Source organism: Echeneis naucrates, chromosome 19, assembly GCF_900963305.1.
Source record: "Echeneis naucrates chromosome 19, fEcheNa1.1, whole genome shotgun sequence".
In the NCBI taxonomy this organism is placed as follows: Eukaryota; Metazoa; Chordata; class Actinopteri; order Carangiformes; family Echeneidae; genus Echeneis; species Echeneis naucrates.
Genome location: NC_042529.1, coordinates 2,625,430 through 2,636,598, shown reverse-complemented (window position 1 = coordinate 2,636,598; position 11,169 = coordinate 2,625,430). Strand labels below are relative to the sequence as shown.

At 42.0% G+C, this 11,169-nt stretch overlaps 1 protein-coding gene across 3 annotated transcripts in view; it reads left to right on the top strand.

Moving 5' to 3' along the window:
• Window positions 1-432: 432 nt before the first annotated feature.
• Window positions 433-11,169, top strand: part of LOC115059614 (ankyrin-3-like) — a 101,643-nt gene continuing 90,906 nt past the window's right edge. For all 3 annotated transcript variants that reach the window (XM_029527205.1, XM_029527204.1, XM_029527203.1), the window contains exon 1: window positions 433-682. In XM_029527205.1, the coding sequence (XP_029383065.1) occupies window positions 647-682 (36 nt within the window). In that variant the 5' untranslated portion in view covers window positions 433-646. The remainder of the gene's footprint in view (window positions 683-11,169) is intronic.

The following is an 11,169-nucleotide window of genomic DNA, read 5'->3' as shown; positions in this document are numbered from 1 at the left end:
CAAATATTTACTACTGAAAACATATTGATGAAGATCATTTAGTTGATTATAACTGAACCTACATTATTTGATTAATCACAAATGTGTAAGAATTGTGAACAACTGAACATCAACCATTGTCTTCAGTCAAAATCAAGTTCTTAAAATGAATGAATTTTATTAGTGTTCTTCATTTTTGCCTCTCTCTCACAAACACAGACTATTATTCTACATGAGTATGAAAAGGCAGCGACCAATAATCATTTCCATCATGAAATCATCCGACAGTTTAGGAAACATCTGGAGATTTTTAGCTCCATGAAAACAGATAATCCATTTTTTATGTAAAATAATGAAGATGAATGGCTTCCTGGGTGTCTGGGGGGGTCGATGGGCCCTGACCTGGACACACTGTGTTTTATATCCCGGCTCGGTGCTGCCCCCTGCTGGTCGGTGCGTCTCTCCGGGACTCCTCCGGGGAAGCAGCTGGAATCGGCCCCGCTCCACCTGGAGTTTCTTCGGGGACGAGTCGGCTCTCCCTCCGTTCTCCCCGGAGCTGCGGCTCGTTTGGTTTGGTTTTGTTTGGTTTGGTTTAGTTTAGTTTGTTTGTTGTTCTCCGGCCTCACCTGAGAACCGGAGCGGCTGCTCGACGCTCCTCTCCTCCAACATGGCCTCTTCCTCCGCAGGTGACCGTCCGGACCAGGTGAGAGGGCTTTAACTCCTTTTCTGCTTCGGCTCAGCTGGTTTGTGGCAGTTTGTTGATAACATCCACTTATTTTATCCTGTTTTTTAAGAGGTTAAAAAAAAGGAGCACAGAAACTCGGAAAGTAAAGTAAAATTTTTTATTTTATTTTTTTTTCAGTCTGCAGTTTAAACATTTTCTCATTCATTTAAAGCTTCACTGACATGAGTCCATTAAAACACACTGGATGTGCAGACACATCACATTTCGGGTCCAGCCACCTGAAGCTTTGCTCATAACAAGTTGTATATTAACCAGAATTTATTGCCCTCCAGGGCAGACAGTGGATTCCTTTCATTTCTGCACAGGATGGAAGTTTTTGGGAAGTTTAAATGAATCCTGTGCATTTGCACATTGATTGATATTAACTGGGCTGACACATGCAACCAAAAACTGCTCTTTTATGACATTATATTTGAGTGTCCTTAAATCCTAAAGAGAAATTAGCACTTCATTTAACTGAGGAACTCTGTGCCATGGAGCAGAAATGGACAGGGGGAATCTCTTATAGCAGGAAGAACAAAGCAGCAGGTGTCTGCATGTTTACTCCCGTTATCAGACGGACTCAACCAGTCTGCAAATATCAGACTGCTTGGGTTTCTGTCCTTTTTGTATCTTGTATCTTGAACCTTGGGAAGGGCTCAGCGCGGCCCGTTTGATGGGTGAAGATGTAAGAAAGCAGCAGTGAGTGGACATGCTGAAAGATTCAGGATATTTCCGGAGCTTCTCCTCCATGATGAATATGTGAATGTGTATTTTACACACTAACGTTTATCAATCTGGAGTCTGGTTGTAGCTCTGTGGTGTAAAATTCTCCTTCATTTTCATTTATTTACTGTGAATGAAACAATCCGGCTTTTTGAAAGTTATTTTTGTATTTATGATCGATGGAGTGACTGAGAGACAGCAACGTCAGGGAGAGGACAGAAAAAAGTGCAAGACCAGATCCAGGGCTGCTTTGGTTTGGACGAAACCTGGAGAAAGAGTTTCCCGATTGAAAGATAAAACTCAGTACATCGCACATCACACCCAGCGTGCCAGGTTTCATATTGGTGCCCAGCTTGGGTGGTTGGTACAGAACCTGACGGACTGCATTGTTTAGTTGGAATGAAATAAAGCGTTCACTGACAGCCACAAATAAACTTCAGAGGATTATTACAGGTCTGTGCTTTTCAAAGGAGGGATTTTCTCTCTCACGCCTCGCATTGTCGGTGCAGCAAACACAAAATGAGTTTGTGTGTCAGATTATTAGAGCTGAGTCAGAATACGTGAACTAAAGCAGGAGAAATGCAACGCAATAATGAGCGTTTAATGGCTGCTGTCCAAAAAATAAACCAGTAGTTTCAGATTACATCCCTGTTTATCCAGGTTGCTATAAAAAATTAACCCTTTGTGTCTGAAGCAACAGCTAAAGAGGGATTTAACCTTTGACCACCTGAATCCAGTGAATGAGCCAAGAAAGCGTTATGGAGAACATCACTGCAGGCTTGACCTTTGACCTGTGACTATCAAAACCAGAATCAGTTGAATGTTTGTCTGAATTTGCAGAAGTTTGGTAAAGATGGCCGCGTGTCATATGCTGGGAGACACTTCAGTAGAAGAAGTTTTCCGATCGCTGCAGATCTCACATGAAAACACCTGAATGTCTGTGTTTCTCCCCGCCGGCCTCCGTGAGCGTCCACGTGTCTGTGGCTCCTCCCACCGCTGCGTTAATGGTTGACCAGCGATCGCAGGGCGGTTCAGCCTCTCAGCAGCAGATGACCTGCAGGAGGTTTATGGTGGAGGAGCAAACACAGCGAGACTCCACCCAGGTCCTGGACAAAAGTAAACGGACACCCAAGTCTCTGTTTGTGTCCTTAATGTGGAGGCAGAGCTGCTGAATGATCGGACGAGATATTAAAGAAACTGTAATTATTCGGGTCAAAATGTAAATGCTAACTCACTGAGTGTATTCAGTGAGCTCAGCTGTGGTGAGGTCACGTCAAGCCGCTGAGTCGGAGTTTGTTTGTGGAGAAGATGAACTGTTGTTTGGTGTCTCAGTGCTGCAGCTGTCAATACGTGAAATTAAATATGATTTATGTATTTTAATTATTATTGTATCGTGTGTGTGTGTGTGTGTGAGAATCGTTTGTATGGAAAGAAGCGCAACAGTTAATAATATCAGTGTTTATTTGCAGGTAGAGTTAAGTGTGGACACTAATGTTTGTGTGTGTGTGTGTGTCTGTCTCTGAGTGTGTTTGCGTGTGCTAGTCTGTGACTAGCTGAGCCAGATACTCGCTCGGCCGGGGTCAGACAGTCTGTGAAAGGCAGCCATTGATGAGTCCTCACAGACGGCGGGAAGGATGCCAGTGTATGAAGTCTCGCTCATGACTTACAATCTAATAATCTTCTTATTTTCTGCACGTGAAAATTGTGCGTCTGGCCTCATACAGTGTGTATCCGGAGCCACCGCGTCTTGTAGAAATCACAGATGATACTGAATTAGTTTTGTTGTGCTGACAAACGAAGCAGCTGCCCGGATTGTGTTGAGAGAAGAGCAACTGAAGCTAAACACCCCCGAGGTTTAAATAATACTTTTTCTCTGAGTTATATCACCTTCACTTTTAATTTACCTGCGATTAAAACCAGAAAACAGATGAAACGCGTTCCGTTTCAACATTTTGTGACTCATCAGACAGTTCATATAGAACTTATTGTTAAAGCTGCTGGTTCTTGGTTCAAAGCAACTTTAGATCTACTCGGCAGATATGAAGTGAACTCCAGTTGGGCTCATTCACAGCTTCTACTAAAAATGAAACTGTGGTTGCACAAAATTTTGTGCCCTCAATGTTAAATTCCACCAGCTCGAATAAATGTCCTCCACAGAGGACGAGCTGCCGTCCAGTTAGTAAACGGGAAGTAAACGGGAATATTTGTCTTATTGTTCCTCAGAATATGACAAGACGCTTTAATATAAAGATGAAGATCAGACATTGAACTGCTTTGTTTTACCAGTTGCACGATCCAGATTCAGAGCATTCAGAAATATACAGTCCGGGACTGAAGCTTAATGTCATCATGTGACTCATTTATAGTTAATTAGATGTCATTTTAAAGGACAGGCCTGCCGTAACGTGATTCATCGAAACCTCTTAACTTTGTTCTGAATTCATGGCAGCAAACGTCAAAAAGACAAAGCTACAGGTCAGTTATTGGATCTGACACCAAACTATGCAAATGATTTACCTTTATTCATTAACTTCATGAACGACACTGAGATAAATCGTTTTTGTATTTGGCAACAGGAACTGAAACTGCGTCCAGCGTTTGTTCTGCCGATCATTTTCACCACTAATTGATTAATTATTCCGTCAAACTGTCACATCAGGCGAAGGCGTTGTCTTCAGATGTCTGCTCTTGTCCGATGTGAGTGATATAATGCTTTTAATACAAAAGTCCTTGTTGTTTAAGAAGAAGAAGGAACCAGAGAATTTGTATGATTTTTTTTTTTTTTTTTTTTTGTTTGAAAAAAGGAACGAGGAGTGAAAATAGGTTTAATTATTTGATTTATTGTGTCATTTTGTGTTTTGGTTTAGAATAAAATGTGCGTTTGTTGCGTGGGGTGGAGGTGGCGTGACGGACAGGAGGTCTGTTTCTTACAGAACATCTGCACGCTGAAAGAAGAGATGAATGAATGAACGCATGAATGAATGAAGGAGCGAGTGGATGGATGAATAAGTGCCAGCCTGTAAGCAGCGATGACTGCGCTGAATGACACCGCTGTGTTTACAGTCATAACCATCTGAACGGGTCAGCTGACTCACGGTGATGAATGGCTGCTCAGTCCTGACTGTAATGTGAAGTTTGACGTCTGAGCCTCTCCTTCATAGCATCGTTGGAGGTTAAAGTCTTTTTTTTATTTCCAGGATTGCTGACTTGGTCAGTGTGACTACCTTTAGACTCAAACAGGTCCAGTTACGCTTCACTAGCACATCAATTGCTGAGTTGAAGCCAAAAATCTATTTATATGTACCATTACTGAGACTTTGACCTTTGACCTTTTACCAGAGCTGCAACAATTATTTGCTTGACTTGAAAACTAAATGTCAAAATATGCATTTTATTCAGTCTGGTCTCAGATATTTTCAGCTTCCTGCTGCTACAATGTGACGATTTGTTCAGGCTTCTGATCATAAATGATAAATTTACATTTAAATTCTGGTTCTCTTCATAAAATAAGTCCTGTCCCAGACTTGTCTTAGACTCAAACCACAGCACATATCAGGTGTAGTTTTCTGTGATTAAAACGAAAAAGTCAGCAATCCGGCCCTTAAAAATGTGTTAATTCACTTCACATGCTGTTTATTTGAGGCGTTAACACAAAGAATGAGATCTTAGTTACCCCACCGAGGGGTGAGACTGATTCGTCCTGCCGAATTAATGAACGTTACACCCTTTGGGCCTGTATCTGGAACTAAAAACATTGAAATCCTCACGAGCCCAGCTGCTTCCAAAGCTGTTAAATAAATGTGATGTTACCAGGACACACAGACGGCGTTAGCAGCGTATGTTTTTCTTTTTTTTTCCCCCGTAGCTGCAGAGGAGGCCGATATAATAAACCTCCCGGTGGGACGGATGGCTACGAGATGAAATAATGAACGTCTGATTGGACGGGAGTAAAAATTGAAGCGGGGGAGTCAGAGTGGTAGAAAGTGAGTCATGGTCCAACTTTCCAGCTCTGGTCCTGTCGCCGTTGGCGATGAGACCATTTTAGGCGTGGAACCGTGTCCTTTTCACCGCCGCTCACATTATGTGAGCGCGCCGGGTCCCGAGACAAAGATGGATTGTAAATCAGGGGAGGATGGAAAGTCTCTCTATGTGACCGGCGTTTGTGTGCGTCTGCTCTTTCTCAGAAGTCGTGTGTGTGTGTGTGTGTGTGTGTGTGAGGGATTCCTTCTGTGTAAATGAGCCTCTTTCACTTTTCGTCTGACGATTGCGTTTGTTTGGGTGTTTCAGAAGGAGACTCCTCTGATTGGCTGCTCCATCACCACTCCTCTGGGTTATTTTGCTTTTTTTTTTTTTTTTTTTTCCTCTAAAGATATTTCATGCCTTAATCACAATCATTCTTCCTGTGTAAGGGAGCAGGTCCTCTACAGTAGCCCAGAAGGGACAAACATGAAAGTTTCACCTGCACCATTTCGCTGATCTGTTCAGTTGTCAGTACATTTGTGTTTTTGGATTGCAGTACAGGATTGCTCCAGGAGATTCTGTGTTTGTCTCGAAATCCACACGGCGGTCAAACGCTGTGGATGAGTGCGAGATGAGTGTGTCTGTCCGAACTTCCCGGCCAAAGCCCTCCAGATTCCTCTCAGGTCACGGGATCGTCGCGGAGAATCCGTGCCACGTTATGATTGTTACCATGGGGATTCATCTGTCACCATGGCAATGCCTTGGCAACAGAGTATGAATCCAGACTAATTTCCTCCTGGATGGTCATTATCACGACTCTATCCAAAGATGTCATTAATATGCAGAGAGTATCAGCAACAGTTTGCAGGAGGTGCAGCAACGTATTTAGACGTTCAGAGGTGAAGGAGACGGAGAGAAGTGAAACAAAAGGACGAATAAAAAAAGGAAAACAGGAGCTCAGAGACAGAGTAGACAGATTCTTGGAAGGTTGGGTGAAGTGGTTTTCTTTTTTTTGGCGTTGCTTACATGAAACATTGATCTTATCAGGTGGCTGAGATTAGATTAACATTCCTGGATATCAGAAATTGAGAAATCAGTTGGCAGAAAACAAACGTTCATTTGTCTCTCTAAACTGTATTTAAACCTGCAAACGGTCTCATCTGGCGAAATTCAAAGTCAGCCAAAGTCAGAATAGTTTATTTTCCTGGATTGTTATTTCACAATCGTTTCCTGCAGCAAGTTCACACCTGCGTCGAGAAATGGGATGTGCAGAATCAAAAATGGGAGCAGAGGAAGGGAAAGTGCAGAGGCCATTGATATAATCAGGGTTACAAAATCTGGCAATTACTGGAATACAAAGAACATCACTGAGCGGTGAATCACAGATAGCACAAGTCGCAGCCAGCAGCTCTTTAGTTCACATCAGCATCGATGTCAACACAAACACATGGACGGTTACAAGAGCTGCGGAGAAACACACAGACGCCTCAGTATCCAGAGAAGAAAAGATAAAAACAACTTTCTGCCCACTGAAGGCTCGTCATTTTCTGCCAGATGTTGCTGTTGTCGATCCTTTGAAGCCGTTAAAGGATTTGGAAACAGAAGAAGCAGCAGCAGCAGTGTGAGTTTTTAGACTTGCAGCGGCCTTTATCTTCGGTGATGAAGGAGAGTTTGGTGTTGATGACAGGCACAAACAGGCCCGTTGGCTGCGCAGACTGCACAGTCAGTTTGGCATCTGCGGAAAAATATCCCCTGGCAAATAAGATAATGATGATAAAATAGCTTGTTTGATGACTGCCAACATCATACCTCAGTGCATTCAGCACCAATGTGTGTCGTCCTTCTGCTTCTTATTGTTTGGACAGTTTACCGCCATTTATATCAATTTATTTTTTTCCGCAAATTTAGAAAAAATGTTGATGATGTTTAATCTCTTTACTTGTTTGTAGCTGTGATGAGTTCATGTCCCACTGTGGGGTTCGTTTTTTTTTTTTTTTTAATTTCTTCAAATTTTGGATGTAAAAAATCATCAGAGGAGTTTTGACATCGGTGCTTTTTTTGGTTTCATTATATTTTCCAAATCTCTCACAGGAGACTCGTATCACCTCGTCGTCCGTCAAGTGCTTCTGAGGTCAAAGGTCACACACTCGTCAGCACATGAGCACGTTGTCGGGTTTTTGGTAGTTTTTTTTTAATTTTTTTCTTTTCTTTTCTGCTGCAAACCTGCACATGAAAGTTGTTGCTGCGATGAGGAATGTAACATACAAACCTCAGAGTGTAAACATGAGGCTAAATATAGACGGACGGCCTTCTTCTTCTTCTTCACTGTCTCTCCTCTCTGATCCTTCCCATCTGTCTCCTCTCAGTCCGCGAAGCCACATCAACCATAACTGGAAACGGTTATCTCTTCTGCCTCTCACTCCAAATTTACATTTTTATTTAAATACCTGCTTGCACGACACTGAGCAGATTGTTTTCAGACCCACTAGCAACACGCTGGCGTGCGTCCCCCCCCCGCCCCCCCTCCCATCGCCACCTAATCTCCCCCGAAACTGCCGGCTCTCTTTGCCGATTACACGTCACAGTGAAAGAGCACTTACTGCAGAGCTATAAAGACACTCCCTTTTCCAGCAGGCCTCTTAATGGCTGACAGAAAGAGAATATTAGCTTTTAAAGTATTGTGTTACCTCTGCTGGGTGCACGGAGGAACCGGTCGGAGGGACAACATTGTGTCAATGTGCGCGTGTGTTTGTGTGTGTTTGTGTTTGGAGCTGTCATATTGAATACAGGCACAACAAGGACACATGTTGTGTCCTCATCACATGTTTTCAATCCTCATTCCAACATTTATATCATAGATTTTTTTTTTTTACATATATAAAAATGCTGCACACTCATTATGCATCAGTAAAAATAGATAGAACACTCAGAATGGTTCCATTTTGCATAATGGGTTCTTTACATATTTAAACTAGATACCGCTGGTGACTGTCACAGTTCTCAGTGTTTTATTACTTCAGGCAATTCATCTTAATATTTCCAAACGGTGTGTTGCTGTATGCTGTTGTGGGTCTCCGGGATGTAGGATGTTGTTGTCGTAGCACACGGTCACCACCAGATGTCAGACTGTACTTCAGTTCAAACAGGAAGTCTTTCAGCAAAATTTAAAAGGGACACAAAAAAACCTCACAAAGTGTCGATTGGCCTCGACTTTACCGGATTCATTTAGTGTGATTTAAATCTTATTTTTGTTTAGTGTGTGCTTTGCTTTTCAGTGTGTGTGTGTGTGTGTGACCATAACCATGATGAATAACACAAAATACAATCCTCTCTGTTATAATTGTACTGGGCAAAGTGACTCACAGCGGCATAATCCACTCACAACAGACACACACACACACAAAGCCGTGACCCTCAGTGGTGTGCCACCTGAGGTTTGCCTCTCTTTGCGGAGGAGGAGGTGACGGTGACGGTCTCCCACTTCTCCACCTTCCTCTTCACACAACGCAGACACTCATTTGTCGCCGTCAGTCTTCCCCTCCGGCCTCGGCGGAGGAGGAAAAGAGACACTTGTGTGATTGACGGCTCCGAAAGGGGAGACAGCATCATGTCTGGCAGCTTTCTTCGCACAGACTGAGGGGGAATCCAGTGATTCATCAGTCAGCTCCTCTTCTGTCGTCCCTGTTTTCCCTTCAACGGTCTCTGCCACATTACAGCCGAAGCCCGATCATAAATGCATACAATCATATGTACGTATATATCCATGAATTATGTCTTATTGTGAATTATTGCATCAGCAGTTGTGCGTTTGGTGTCTGTAGAATCACAACATATAACAATATATACACTGTAATGATATAAATAATGTTATAGAAACAGTATTCTAATTTGTATATATAACTTACATAAATAAATGAAAGGCAACATTTTCCATAGAAGAGTTGGAGTGTTTCTCATATTTATGAAGATATAAGACAGTAAATCAAATCAGAAAAATGATCAGTGACAGACCAAAGTGAAGCGAAATCACTGATTCAACTTTATGATCATTCTGAAGGATGAAGTTTGTTCATTTTGTCCACTCTGCTTATGAGTGAACAGCAGAAAGGTCTCTATATATTTAATATAATGTGCTTCACAAACTGCAGCCTCAAAAGTGATGACGCAACAAAAATGAAAACAAACAAACAAAAAAACCACCTCTGTCAAACAGCTTCAGCAAAAATCTCCAGAGGGGGACTTACTGCAGGACTGCCGGCGTTAGTTTTAGCTAGATGGACCTAATAAAGTGAGCGTAACTGTAACTGGGTTTATAAATAACAAGAAATTGCAGTACAGAAATGCCAAAGATACGTTTGAGGTCATTTACAAACAGTCCAGAGAGCAAAGAGCAAGTCTTTAATGAGTATTTATCAGCGACCGACGGCGTCATCATCGTCTTTTAAAACTCTCTAAAATCAATATCATTGTTCTGTCATCCTGATTCAGCACTTTGTTTAGAGGCTGAAAACAATTCTACGCTTCACCGTCTTTGTCAATCAGGCTGCACGAAGACCTGTCGGACCTATTCTGTCTGCAGAATTTAGTTTTTCCGAAACAGGATCATACAGAAGTGTGTTTTTTTTTTTTTTTTTTTATTATTATTGTTGTTGTTATTGTTGTTTTAGATAAAAACTCAATACCAGACAGTATCCAGGAGGTTCAAGTCCTTCTAACGTTGTCACCTGCAGATCTGGATCTGATTTGATGCTCCAGTTTACTCCAATCGGTGCCAAAAATGAAGCTGCTAGCTGAACATTGTGCCGCTAGAGGAGGAAATATCAACGGTTTGCTACCTTTAAGCTTTTTGGCTCAAACAGCAGGTCGACGTGGACAAACCAGAAAAGACACCAGTAAAGAGTTTTAATTTTTACCACTTTCAATTAAAACAAAAAACAAACCTGCTCTCAGCTAGCTGAACTAACAAAGCTAATGCTAATTGGCTGCAGTAAAGTCAATCTGCTGATGAAACTGTGGCGTCCAATGAGCTCAATGACTGAAGCCGTCTGTAAAAGACAGCAAAGGACCTGACTATTAACTGGAAATAACCGATTGGTGATTTTAAATGTAATTAATTGTTCCCATAACTTTAATTATGAATCAATTCAAAGCTCCTGCTCCATTTTCAATAAAAATGTGAATATTGCCATTTTTAAATTCTAAACAAACGTGGAGTCTTCATTCATATTTAAAACCTATTTTTGAATATAATTATGAGTGAATAGGAAGGAAAGAAGATGTTTTCGTCTTCCTTTAATATTGTAAAATGAAAGGTATTTTCTTTTTTAGAACCTGTTGAAGAAATCTCCCTCTTTGTCTCACACACACACACACACACACACACACTGAAAAGCCATACACATCTATGAACTGTTATTGATTGCTATCAATGCTCAAGCCCCCATAGATTGTTGCTGCTCTGCTCTCACTTGTGGAGTGTGTGGGAGGCAACCACAGCCACGGACAGGTAGAGGGGAAGTGTGTGTTTGTTTTTTGGGTTTGTTTCTTTTTTTTTTTTATTGTGTGTTTGTGTGTGTAAAATAGAGAGACTGAATCTCACACACACACAGAGAAAGAGCGAGAATGTGCGTCTCCATCGCTTGAGCTGGGCAGCCTTGTTGGCATCGCTCCTAGCCGACTGAGTGTGTGTGTGAGTGTGTGTGTGAGAGTGTGTGTGTGTGTGAGTGTGTGTGTGTGTGTGTGAGTGAGAAAGTGGGTGTGAGCAACTGAGCTGAGTTGGT